The sequence below is a fragment of the Myotis daubentonii genome, chromosome 19 (genome assembly GCF_963259705.1).
Source record: "Myotis daubentonii chromosome 19, mMyoDau2.1, whole genome shotgun sequence".
In the NCBI taxonomy this organism is placed as follows: domain Eukaryota; kingdom Metazoa; phylum Chordata; class Mammalia; order Chiroptera; family Vespertilionidae; genus Myotis; species Myotis daubentonii.
Window position 1 is genome coordinate 12,607,666 of NC_081858.1, and position 13,988 is coordinate 12,621,653.

The following is a 13,988-nucleotide window of genomic DNA, read 5'->3' on the forward strand; positions in this document are numbered from 1 at the left end:
TTAAACCTAATTACTTAATAAACAGAACTGTCAGCTACTTCTCCTGACCTAGGGCCACCATGAAAAAATAACCCAGACACTAAAGGGGCTGTGAACCTAGGCGGCCTGGGAATCTCTGTACACAACACTTCCAGATCATTCTGCAGCAAAGTCTTTAGACTTTTTTATATATATGAGTAGGATTCTGTTGCTGAGATACATTTCTAGGAAGGCACATTTCAAATTTTCTATATTCTTGGCATATTCTTTTATCATGCTTTTTGACTTAGAAACCACAGCTACCCTGTATAAAAATATTTTTTAAATAAGCTGTTTTGCAAGGCGAGAAGACTCCTTTCTCTTTTGTTGGCGTCCTTCCCTAAATGAGTTGTCAGAATTGGTCTGAGAGTAAGAGGGGAGGCTGGGGGGAGCGAGGAGAGCTTGGCTATTTTCCAAGGAAATGGACTCATGATTATAACGTAATAGAAATGAGTCAAGAAAGAATTCCTAACCCAGACCTGACACCTCTGTGGAATCGTCCGGGATTGACAAAGCAGATGAGACATCCATGTTGGAGTTTGTGGACCCCTGGAACAAGGCGTTGTCAAAACAGGTTTTTCACCTCCACTTCGTTGCGTCTGTCAACCTTTTCTATAAAGTCCATTTGTAACTGTTCTGTGGAAGGTGCAGACTTTCTCTTCAAATGAAAAATGAAATAGTCCAAGTGCGTTTTTACTGAACGGATGAGGAAGAAGAGCACCTGGGCTGGCGGCCCGAGCAGCACAACCCCCACTTCTAGGGCAGATCCCTCTGCCTTGCCTTTCCCTGCCCGACATCACCCGAAAGAAGGCAAACCGAGATCACACCACTTAGCGTCCTAACTCCTGTCCATAGTTCACCATCATCACCGACCTCAGCCTGGAGGACAACACCGCCATTTCAAAATTCAACAGCACTTGCCTCTCTTCAAGTAGATAAGCGTAATGGCTGGGGCCGACGCCAAAAAGGCACTGCTTTGACCCTGATGAAGTGCGCATTATCAACCAGAATGAGACGCTGCTATTTTATTTTAATTCTGATGACTCTATGTTTAGTGATCTAAATGGGGGGAGGGGGGAGAGGAGGGGGTGGGAGGAGGACAGAGAGAGAAGACAAAACAAAACATAGCTCTTCCGAGCATCCTTTCAAGTCCTAGAAGTTCCCCTCTGTGTCCTCTGGCCCAGGTTGGGAACACTCCACACATTATCTGCTTTCAGAGGGTTAGACTGTATTCATGTCAAAAGTGCAAGAACATGGCTTTGCTCAAAATACTTTAGTTCCTAAAATTGTTTGAAATAAGAGACCTACATCCTTAAGGAAAAGGAACCCCCAATTTTCCAGTCTTTCTTGTGCCCAAAGTAATTTCTGAGAAAAGCAGTCATCTCGTCGATAGTGGCTAGATTCACTCAGAACTGCTACACCGTGAAGCCTTAGGAATCGGAAAGGGGTTGTTAAAAACTATTTTAAAACGTGTACTCTTGCTAGAGTTTAATTCTGTGACCCTGGCAAGGACATTCACAAGCTACAGCTAACGTTTAGCACAAGGGTGAGGGGCGACTTAGTATTTCTAGAAGCAGAGCAGGTGCATTGGCTGCCAGCGTTGGCCGTGCCGGGAGGCAGAGACATGCAGTGAGGAGAGAGAGGCTTACTAATCCTGTGCGACTGGGCTTGCTGCTCACGGAGGAGGCCACCGAGCTCAGGGAGCTGAGAGAGGACGCGGACGGGCTGCGCTTCAGGCTGGCGGGAGTGGTGGCCATCACTCGCCTCACCGCGGCGGCCTTGGCTTTGGCTGGCGTAGTGGAAGGGAAGCCGATCTTGGTCACTTTGTGGACGGGAGCAAACAGGCCATATTTGGGTTGACACTGAAAATACCTTGAGAGAACAATAATAAGGAAAGTGACAAAAAAAACTTCATTAGGAGAAACTGTAACGAGAAAGCGCTCCTAACTCCTAAGTCGTGACTGGTTTGCTGTCAATTCTACCGATCAGCTGGGGGAGGGTGGGGTGACGCACAGCAGGCAGGGTTCACACGGATGAAGGCTGCTAAATAACCTCAGCAATGTTTTAGAAAACACTTCATAAATAACAACGTCATGCAGAGGATGAATTGCTCATCGGGTACTAAGGTAACAAAGGGAATGAATATTTCTACCACCAGATAAACATACAGCAGAGGAGTTCAGCAATACAGTGATCCACTTAATAAAACCTTGCCAGACAAAGGGAGAAGGAAATCGAACAAGTGTCTAATGCTGGCAGCTCTTCAAGACATTCATTTCCATGTTATTAGACACAACGGGTGAGACCTGCTCGGACACCTTTTCGTGGAAGAGTGAGACAAGATGGTGCCCAATTCCAAACAAACCTTGTGCCAGCAACAGCCCCGTCATTCTTCCCAAGAGGCTCATCTAACTCCACACCACACCACTCCCCCTTGGCAAAGTCCGTCTCCCCGAGAAACCGGACTACACCAGCCTTAGTGCCACCGACCTGCAAGAAGAGAGCGTTAAAGTGAGGAGATGAGCGTCGTACCAACACTTCATCTTCTGCAGTTCCCACCAAGGATGGCGCACTACGCACCCTCATTTCTATCAGCAGGCTTCCTTCCCTTCTCCACTTCCTTTTGGCTTATTGTTCTTTCCTTCCTAATTTCTTCTTCTTTTTTTGTTATTCTCACCCAGGGATATTTTTCCATTGATTTTTAAAGAGAGTGAAAGGGAAGTAGAGAGGAGAGAGAGAGAGAGAAAGAAACATGGATGCAAGAGAGACACATCAATTGGTTGCCTCCCACATGCACCCCAGGCATGTGCCCTTGACCAGGAATCGAATCCTTGACCCTTTGGTGCACGGGCCAACGCTCTAACCACTGAGCAATAAAGGATAGGGCTCCTTCCTAATTTCTTAAGATTGTATACTGTTTGTTTTTTTGTCTTGCTTTTTAATGCTAAAGGCATTTATTTCTACTTTTTTCTCTGAATATAACTTCTTATGAGTTTGGGATGACACATATTTCCCCCCTCATCCAACTCTGTTTAATCCTTTGTTTTTATAAAAGTTTAAAAACATTTTGCCCGGCTGGTGTGGCTCAGTGGTTGAGCACTGACATATGAACAACCAAGATGTCACAGTTTAATTCCCCATCAGGTCACATGCCCAGGTTGCAGGCCTGATCCCCAGTAGCAGGCGTGCAGGAAACACCTGATGGATGTTTCTCTCTCATCGACGTTTCTATCTCTCTATCCCTCTCTCTTCCTCGCTAAAAAAAAAAATCAATAAAAACATATATTTAAAAAACTGCTTTAACAGGTAGGGTGGAGTCTACTATATGTTAGCAGCTAGCTTGCTCATGCCAACGAGACTCCAGTACTAGATGTGGCACATCTGACCTTCTAACACTCTTACGGCATTCGTGGAATCTACAAGCAATCACCTCTGTAACACTGGCCTCAGTTTCCTCCCCACTCCTACTCCACAGCATCCAGAGCAGGTCGAACCAACATCATGCGAGCAGAGCTCAGCACATTAGCTAAAGATGATGAAATCTCCTCAGCGAATCTGCTGAATTCTTTGCGGGTGAGTCTAAGTCACTGTCATGATGACTGTTCTTCCAAGAGGCATCTAACAGGCTGTGGGCGGTAAAATCTCCAAGCAAACCATGGGCTTCATTCGGATCGGAAGCGTTACAGAAAATCACCACAAGCCCAGCCGGGTGTGGCTCATCGGCTGAGCGTCAACCCAGGAACCAAGAGGTTACCGGTTGATTCCCGGTCAGGGCATATGCCCGGTTGCGGGCTTGATCCCCAGTGTGGGGTGTGCAGGAGGCAGCCAATCAATGATTCTCTCTCATCATTGATGTTTCTATCTCTCTCCCTCTCCCTTCCTCTCTGAAATCAATTAAAATATTTTTTTAAAAAAAAAAAAAAAGAGCAACTGGAAAAAAAAAATGTACTCAGTTGATTTTTTAAAAAATCACCACAAAACAGACTGGCAATACTTCTCTAGATGCAGGTAATACCATATACATTTACCCTCGGGGGGAAAGGCCATGTCATTACATTTGTTTACTTCCCAGAATGCGCAGTTTTCTTATACTTCCCCCCACCACCAAACCTAAAATTCCTTTTTTTATATGTGTGTGTGTGTTTTTATTGATTTCAGAGAGAAGAAGGGAGAGGGAGAGAGAAATACCAATGATGAGAGAATCATTGACCAGTTGTATCCTGCACAGCCCCTACTGGGGATCAAACCCACAACCCGGGCATGTGCCTTGACCAGGAAGCAATCCCCCTTCTCGTAAACTCCTGTGAGAGGTAAGAGCAGGGATCAATTCTGCAGGGCTAATGAGCAGGTCTGCAAATAGGAAATAGGAAACAGTGAATCCTTTTTGAACTCTCCAATCTATTCATTATCAAGTCCCAAACAAGCCATTTAATCTCACTGGCCTGGGTTTATAAAGCTATAAAAAGTCCAATGAGTGGTAATAGGGCTTGTTTCACAGGAATTTTGTGAGCAACAAAGATTTTGTAAGGTGGCTTCTTGATGACATCATTTCGAGCCTCCCCATCTATAACATATGATGGTAAGTAAACCCCCTTAAAAAAGTAATGTGACAAGGGCAGATGATGTAGAGCAGATATTCTCTTAGGAACTCTATTTGACTAGAACTTGAATTGATTTTTTTTTCACTTTAGTTGGTGGGGAAATAGAGGTTCTTGTGCATCATTAAAGCAAGAAAAAAACATTTTTTAAAACTTATAAAGACATCTAAGTCCACTTCTGAGCCTGTTTTGTCAAGTAAAATTATCTTAATATTTGTAAGTTATAAACTCATTTTTTGGCTAAACTGGGAGATAAAACTAGAATCTATCACGGCAAACTTATACTCACAACCCTTTTCAAACTACGTGGCGAGGTTCTAATTCGCAGCATGTTTACACATAAACTGAACCACTAAAAAAGCTAATTCCTTTCTCTGTTAGTGAGTGGTCATTCCTCCAGAACAGACTCTAAGCCTGTATTTCTAACCACTCATCAGTGATTACATCTCAGTTCAATACGACGACTTTGGAAGGTTTCTGGACTCACCAGTACTCTGTCTCCAATTTTGAGTTCTCGCTCTCCTTTCTTGACCGAGCCAGCCTCTGAGAGGTTGGAGATGGATTCACTGGCAGTTTTTGTGAGGTTGCTGATCGGAGGTGTAGATGAAGGTTCCTTTGCTGTTGGCTGGGACGACTTCTGGGGAATATGTGAGGGGGTGGCTGGGGAGGAGGCTGTCATGCTGGCTGCAGAAGCGGACAGAGGCGAGGTCGTTCTGGAAGCGTGAGTTGTCTGCAGGCCACTGGCTTCATCTTCAGCCTGCACTTTCCTTGTCAACTTGGAAGGTCGGGTGAATATGCCCTTTAAAGGTTCACACTGGAAATACCGGACTCCTGCCACTGAGCCATCATTCTTGCCTATGGGTTCATCTAGAACAATCCCAGCCCACTGGCCTGGTGCGAACTGAGTTTCACCCAGAAACTGTATAAATCCGGGCTTATTTCCATTCACCCAAACTCGCTCCCCAACTCGGAAGTCGTCCACAAATTCCTCTTGTGTCTCAGAGGGAGGGGCGCCTGATGCTTTTTCACTGGATACTGCTTTTTCTGCCGGAGCTGCGACTGAAAACACAAGAAATGATCAGAAGAGATTCCGTTTCACACTCAAGCAGACCTGAAGGGAAATACACCAGAGAAAGCCAAAGTGCCCTGTTTTTCTTCCTTCACTTCTTTTTTTTAGCAAGGAGGCAAAAACGACTGGCCCCATCACTACCATGTTCAATGCTGTTGAAACTCAGTGAGCTGATGAGATTTAATCCTTACCTGCAATTAAGAGAGGATGAAGTTAAAACAAGAAAAAAAAAAATGTAGTCCTTGCCCAGCCGGTGTGGCTCAATAGTTGAGCGTCGACCTATGAAAAGGAGGTCATGGTTTGACTCCCAGTCAGGGCGCATGCCTGGGTTGCGGGCTCGATCCCCAGTAGGGGGAGTGCAAGAGGCAGCTGATCAATGGTTCTCTCATCAGTGATGTTTCTCTCTCCTCTCTCTCTCTTTCTTTCTCTCTCTCTCTCTCTCTCCCCCCCCCCCTTCCTTCCTCTCTGAAGTCAATTTAAAAAAATTTTTTTTAAAGTAGTCCTTTTCCAAAGTTCATAATGCAAGTCTGATTTCATTCTTTCCTCCACCCCCAACCCTGAACGTCATGAACAAATACCCGCTCAGATCCACTGAGATGGGCTTCAGTCCCACATGTGAGTAGTCAACGACAGCTGACAAGGCTAGGACCATTTGACCAGAGACTGGCATTCGCTTGGATGAAGGAGGGGTTTGTGCTGTGGTCCCTATCATCATTCCTCCAAGACAACCAAAGAGACCCATTCCTTTGCTGGTGGAGATGGCAGTCACAGTGAGGCAAGAGAGACAGCATCTGGCCCCATTAAGGCAAGATGACATTGTGCAATCTCTACTCTGCGGTAAAGAGAGAAGTTACATTTTACCAGAAATGTGATATTTACACTGGAAACGCATTCATACACTCATCCAGCAAGCATTTAATCAGTATTTGGTGTGAACTGGCAAAGCAAGCCCACATGCTTCATCACTCTACCATTTCCTAGGCACACTATGATCTTAAGATGTCACACAACCCCTCTGAGCTCAACTTCTTCATCGGTAAGGGGGAAGTAATATCTATCTTGAGGGTTTTTTAAATGAGGATTAAATGAGAAAATGTATTTATTCATGCTGCACATGAGCTCCTGCCACTCTGGGACGAGTCCTAGGCACGGGTCTTCACTGAAGGACAGAGCAAGACAACGCAATCCATGCCCTCACAGGGCTCAGTCTAGAGATGAGGAGACAGGCAGTAAATAAAGAGACACAGCCGCTCGTTTCAGGCAGTTCAGGTGCTGTGGAGGAGACCGCGCCTTTGGGCAGAGCAGTCAGGGAAGGCCTCCTGGAGAAGGTGACATCTGGCCCAAGACTTGATGAATAGAAATCAATTGTGCCAAGACTGGGGACAAGAGAGGTTTGGCCGGCCTAGAGCAGATGCCGAACATCTCTGTACAGTATGCTAAGGGAGTCCGCAGAGTTTCGATCTGTAAGGATCAAACACCCACGGTACTTAATTTGACCACCCTTTTATCACCTGACACTAAATCAAGTAAAGATAACCTACAAGGGAAACTCTTCACTGATTCAGACTTTTAGCCATAAGATGCTATTCTGTTCATCAAAACATTTTCAAATATTTTTCAAGAATGTGAAGTTTTCTAAGATTATCTTTTTAAAATCTTCACACTGAAGCCTTCATATGGGGCTATAACTTCTTTGCTCTGGATGAAAACATAAGCATTACCAGCAGTGGGTGTCTTCAAGGCTGTGCTGCCAGGCTTGAGGATCTTGGTGGGGACCTTGAGTCCGCTTGGTTTGAGCGCACTCATTGTCCCCGGTACAGCAGAGCTGCGCTTCCCGTGCCTGCTGCCACTACCTGTCCCCGACCATGAATATAGCTGTGGGTGCTTTTAGAGGGAAGTCGGTCTCTGGGTTAAATCTGCAGAGAGAAAAACATATAAAGAGTTTAGAATCTATAGAAGAAAAAAGGTAGATACAACAGTTATTATTAAAGCAGCTTTCAACTTTTTCTTATCTATGATAATAAGCCTCAACTTTTTCTCATCTATGATAATAAACCATCGCTGCACTGAACCTAGGAGCCTAGAAAATTCTCTAGATACTAAAAACACAAAATGCTAATGAGATGAGTTTAAAGCAATTTACTATCCTGAAGATAAGTAGCTAACGGTAGCAATATATTACACATGCAAAGGGGAAAAGAAAAGATGGTCGGTTTGGCTCAGTGGATAGAGTGTCGGCCTGCAGACCGAAGGGAAAGTACCTCGGTTGCAGGCTCCTCCCCGGCTGGGCCCCGGTCAGGGCTCATGCAGGAGGCAACCAACTGATGTGTTTCTCTCACATCGATATTTCTCTCTGTCTTACCCTCTTGCTTCCACTCTCTCTGAAAAAAATCAATGAAAAATATCCGCAGGTGAGGATTGAAAAAAAAAGGTGTTCTTGCCCCACTAACAAACTGAACATAATTGAATTTTTGATGCCTATGCTCACTGAATCAAGAGTTTTGGACCTAAAATAAGCCAAATTACCCTTCTTCTCCACCCTTTTCAACATGTAAGGACCATAACGCACAGAATATTATAATTTAGGAATAATTATTACACATATTATTATCCCATAACACATAGAATATTGTAATTTAGAAATAATTTTTACACGTATTATCCCATTTGAGCCTTTACAACACTGTGGATTAGCTACTATTCTTTTTTTTTCCCCCAATATATTTTATTGATTTTTTTACAGATAGGAAGGGAGAGGGATAGAGAGTTAGAAACATCGATGAGAGAGAAACATCGATCAGCTGCCTCCTGCACATGTCCCACTGGGGATGTGCCCGCAACCAAGGTACATGCCCTTGACCGGAATCGAACCTGGGACCTTTCAGTCCGCAGGCTGACGCTCTATCCACTGAGCCAAACCGGTGCTGGTAATTCTTATCCTTTCTTAAATGAAGAAGCGCCTCAGATTAACACATGTATTTTTCTTTCATTTGGCTAAGAAGCAGATGTGAACTTGAGTGTGATTTTTTATAGTTCTTACAAGAGATCATAAACAATTAAAAACACTAGTACCAGCATTACTAAAACAACCTACATATGTAAAGCACCAAGAATTCACAAAGCACACTTATAAGTCAGTCACATTATATTATAATCTTGCTTTTCAAACTACAAGATAGCAACATCTATATATATAAAAGTCTAAGCAACCATTCAATCGGTAGCTATGATGCACAATGACCACCCGGGGGCAGACGCTCAACAGACAGGCATGGAAACATGGAACAGACTAATCAATCTCAGAGGGAAGAGGGGAGGGGGGAGGGTGGGAAGTAATTACCAAAGATCTTATATGAATACTAGAGGCCCAGGGCACGGAGGTCCCGTGGCCTGGCCTGCAGGGATCGGGCCAAAACCAGCAATCCAACATCCCCCAAGGGGTCCTGGATTGTGAGAGGGCACAGGCCAGGCCGAGGGACTCCACCGATGCAAGAATCCATGCACTGGACCTCTAGTCTATATATATATATATATATGCGCCTAAGTGACCATCTGACCAACCGTTCACCCAGTAGCTATGACACGCAATGACCACCAAAGGGCAGACGCTCCAACCAGTAAAGGAGGGAGCCCAATTCCTCGTGGAATCGGCCGTGGGTTAGGTTGCTGCTGGGGCACTGTGGGCCCCAAATCTGCTTCACCCGCACCCTGGACCCAGAGACCGGTTTCAGCCCGATCCCTGCAGACTGGCCGAGGGACCCCACTGGTGCACAAATCTGTGCACTGGGCCTCTAGTATAATATAAACACCCCTCCAAAATCCTGTATTTACACCACTGACTGATGCCACAGTTCTAAGATTTTTTTCAAGCCAAGAACCACTTATAAAATGCTTATCTCTAGAACTCAACTCACTTTTAAACAGTCAAAAATAGCTACTATTTTGCTTGCACGTTCTCAAAAGGGAGAAGCAGGAAGAGCAATCTACTTCTAAGCACTGACTACAGGTGAGGGAAAGGGATTCCAGCACGCAGATGGCTCAGCTGCACAGTCCCTCTGACTCTCTTCTCTTGAAAAGGTTTATGGTTCCACCTAAAAAACAGGGAAGCTTTGTTGCTAAACATCAACATTAGGCGAATAGTGCTGTTTATTTCTGGGTAACCTACAGGTTTATTTTAAGAGACAAAAAAAGCCAGGCCTGAAATAAGCAAAAATTGTGAACTAGATATAATATCCTAGTTTGTGATTTAACTCTGAGATCTGATCTAAATAACAAATTTAAAAGGGCAAGATAATTTATTTCAGGGAAGCAAATAACCTTAGAAGACCTATCCTCTTTGGTAGTTCCAAAAGAAGAAATATACTTTTTATATGTCTTGAGAATGTCAGCTTTACTCAAACTTAAGATTCTAGAAAACAGAACTATTCTCCACCTTTGTCCCCCCACCCCCCCAAAAAAGTGTCCTACCCTCCAGGAAGTCAAAGTTTGGTACACATGTGTCTAGCACAGGGGTGGGCAAACATTTTGACTCGAGGGCCACAATGGGTTTTTTTTTTTAAATATATTTTATTGATTTTTTACAGAGAGGAAGGGAGAGAGATAGAGAGTTAGAAACATCAATCAGCCGCCTCCTGCACATCTCCTACTGGAGATGTGCCCGCAACCCAGGCACATGCCCCCGACCGGAATCGAACCTGGGACCCTTCAGTCCGCAGGCCGACGCACCATCCACTGAGCCAAACCGGCTTCGGCCACAATGGGTTCTTAAACTGGACCGGAGGGCCGGAACAAAAGCATGGATGGAGTGTTTGTGTGAACTAATATAAATTCAAAGTAAACATCATTACATAAAAGGGTACGGTCTTTTTGTTTTGTTTTGTTTTATTCATTTCAAGCGGGCTGTAATTTGCCCACGGCTGGTCTAGCATGTTAGATATTAGAAAATACTAGCATCTGGGGAGATTTCAAGTGATCACAACAATGCTAGAACATAGTAAACACCACAAATGTTAGCTATTATTGTTTCCAAGAATACAAGCACCCCACTTTCCTCTCAGATATAACCTCTCACTACACATTATTTCAACAGGAAAGCACATACAAATCTGTCTTCTGTTCTAAACAAATTTTCAGAGGTTGGGGATACGTTCAAGATCACAGCCTTCTCAAGACATAATACGTATGCTTACTGCACTTATTCCTCTTAATAAGCAATCACTTCAAATATGCCTCATAAAGGTAAGAATATTAATAATATCCAGATAAATAAATTCACTTGTATTAAAAAAAAAAAAATAACCACAATGGGTTAGTTACCAGGACCCTGAAGGAGGGGGAGGAAAAAAATCCCATGACTCGAGGAATGAATCCCAAGTTTGGAGGTGAAGCTAGGGCCATCTAACACTTGATGCAAGGCACACAGAGAGGTTCCCGTTCCAGCTGATCCAGGAGACGACCAGTGTCAGTTCAAAATGCCTCTGGGATCAGCCCCCTCTGCTACTACTCACTACAGTTCACACACCATCAAAAACCCTGGTTGAAACCATTTTATTGTGGCTTAAAAAATCATTAAATTTTTTTCCTGCTTATGAAATTATACCCTTCCACAAAAGAGATCTTGCAAAGGGAATGGAAACTCAAAAGTTAAAGATTCAATTCTATTCTTCCTGTATAAGAATAAATCCTAAAAGCACAGAATTGTTTTTAATAACGAAAACTGATCTACAGCAGTTACATACTGTCCCCGTAACTAGATGTTACTATTAAATCAGCAATTTCATTTCTACAACCTCTGTGGACAGGATGGCTCATTTCTAAAGAGTTGTGTTATAGACAACCCAGTTAGAGACGCATTTGAAAGGGAATACACCTACTGAATCCATAAAGGGCTCCTCGTCTCAAAGAAAGTAAATATTTTAAGACTATAGGTCTTACATGTTTAAGAAAATTGGGACATGTGACTGTTACAGAGGGGGGCGGGATAGGGAACACAGAGGACGATGCTCAAAAAATGGGATGTTGAGTCTCTTTAATACTGACATGCTATATGCAGGGAGAAAAAGAGGTAACAAAACAAAAAAATGGGGGGGAGGGCACATAATCTCCAACTTAAACTCACAGAATCAAATTTGGAAGGAGAGTCCAATATCTATTTAAATAAAGGATTGGAGTAGATAATTTATCAAGTGCTTGCACAATCCTTAAGAAAATTATATGTATTAACCCTCAGAGACTAGGTTTCTGGGTGTTTGTATAAACCAACACCTTTTCTTCCAACTCCAACTAAAACTTGTACAAAGAGCAAAGCAATATATATTAAAAGCAAAAGGGGGTAACTTCTCAATTGTGATGCATGTGAATTTAGGTTTCTGGGTCATAAATAATTGATACCACTGATAACCAAGGCTCATCATTTCAAATGTTTACTTGCCTGGTGCTATAGATGCGTTTGCACTGAACAAAAAATGTTATGTTTATTTGCAGAAACGGGAAAACTGATAGCAAGTTTCATAGCAAATAGAGCCAATGGTTATTGGCAATAGCAATGCCATTGCCATAGCAAATGGTTAACCACATACTCATTCACACAGTAAAACACCTCTACGCTACTGGTGAGTTTTCTATTTTTAAACGTCCTGCCTGAGGACGTTTTAAAACAGTGATTTTCATTATACAATCGTTTTCAATAAACTATGGAGGGCCTAAAATCAATGTCTTTGCTTTTTATCTACAGGAAGTCACAGAAAAGTCAACACAAATCTGGCAATATGGGACAAAGCGGTACCTCATGGTGTCTGGAGAACCGGGCCAGGCCTCAGCTCAGATCCTGCCAGAACATTTTGAGCAACCCTGGCTGTGAGGTCATGATGCTGACCTCACAAACAGGAATTCTGATGCTGGTCTAGGCTGCAACCTCAGCACTTTAAGGAAAAACCAGAAGGTCCTGCATCCCTGGATCTAGAACTGATGACTCAAGAAATGTACCTTCTCTCCCAACAAGTGACCCTCCCATCTCATAGCAGCATTTCCGCCACTGCTGTCCTGGAAGGCAATGCAGGTAAGCAGAGAACAGCACATCCACCTGAGAACTCAGCTCGCTGCCAGGAATGTGATTTTATATCTTTCACGTCTGCAAGTTTTCATTTGGGTTCAGTATGAAACACCTTTTATGAGCATTCTCTCCTTGAAAATTAAGCTATATTCAAGAGGTCTGAAAATTGAGTAGGAAGTAGTCAGAAAGTTAAGATATTATCCCTGTCTTGCCACTCTAATATACCACAAATTTTAACCAGCCTCAATGTTTACTAAGGGTAAGGATTATGATGTGTAAGCACGAAGTTCATTTCAAAAATGCCAAAAGTGGTGTGTGTGTGTGTGTGTGTGTGTGTGTGTGTGTGTGTATGCGCGCGCGCATGTGTTTTGAAAAATAAAAATAAAAATGCCAAAAGTGCAAACCTCACCATGGCTCTGCAATAGTCCATCTTTGCTGAGAAAAGGCAAAATCGCCATGTTATTATTGTTGTTTTCCCCTCCTCCCTAGTTGTGGCATTTGCAAGCCAGCATAAATTAATAATTAGTGAAATTTTATTAATATTTCTAAGTAGTTAAAAATTCTGAAATCAGAAGGAAATATAATAGAGGATTAATAATAATTATTGCCAAGTGCTGGGATTACTGTTAGTTTTTACATCACCTTTGTGTTTTCTTGGGTTTCTCAAATTTTATCTAATAAATAGGTATAATTTCATAAGCAGAAGAAAATGTAATGATTTTTGAGCCACAATAAAATAGCTTCTTCAACCAGGGAGTTAGGAAGCAGACTCTACTGGACTGCTTTCTTTCTTCTTCTCCCCCCTCCCCCCCAAGATTTTTGTATTTTTTAATTGATTTTTAAAGAGAGAAGAGGGGAAAGAGACAAACATCGCAGTGAAAGTGAAGCGTCCATAGGCTGCCTCCTGCACGCCTCTTACCAGGGGTCGACCTCGCAGCCTGGGCATGTGCCCTGCCCTGGGCGCACGAAGGTGCCCAACCAACCGAGCCACACCGGCCAGGGCTCTACTGCGCTGCTTTCTGCCTAGGAACATAAATGCGGCACCAGGCCAGGATGAGGCGTGGGTACGCATGCGCAGTAGATAAGCTGGGCACCAAGCCTTCTTTCTTCCTCGAGTAACAGGCCACATTTCCCTGCTGCCTTTGCGGCTCAGTGAAGCCACGTGACTGAGTGCTAGCCAATGAAATAAGAGGAGCGTGTGAAATGTGCGCCACTGCTAGGCCCCTGCGCTGGCCTGATGCAGATGAGCTGG

The 13,988-nt window shown here is 43.6% G+C and overlaps 1 protein-coding gene across 11 annotated transcripts in view; it reads right to left on the reverse strand.

Moving 5' to 3' along the window:
• CLIP1 (CAP-Gly domain containing linker protein 1) overlaps positions 1-13,988 on the reverse strand; it is an 88,898-nt gene that overhangs the window by 57,943 nt on the left and 16,967 nt on the right. For all 11 annotated transcript variants that reach the window (XM_059676128.1, XM_059676127.1, XM_059676125.1 and 8 more), the window contains 4 exons: positions 7,407-7,601; positions 5,104-5,675; positions 2,384-2,508; positions 1,668-1,890 (listed from right to left, as the gene is read on the reverse strand). In XM_059676128.1, the coding sequence (XP_059532111.1) occupies positions 1,668-1,890; positions 2,384-2,508; positions 5,104-5,675; positions 7,407-7,491 (1,005 nt within the window). In that variant the 5' untranslated portion in view covers positions 7,492-7,601. The remainder of the gene's footprint in view (positions 1-1,667; positions 1,891-2,383; positions 2,509-5,103; positions 5,676-7,406; positions 7,602-13,988) is intronic.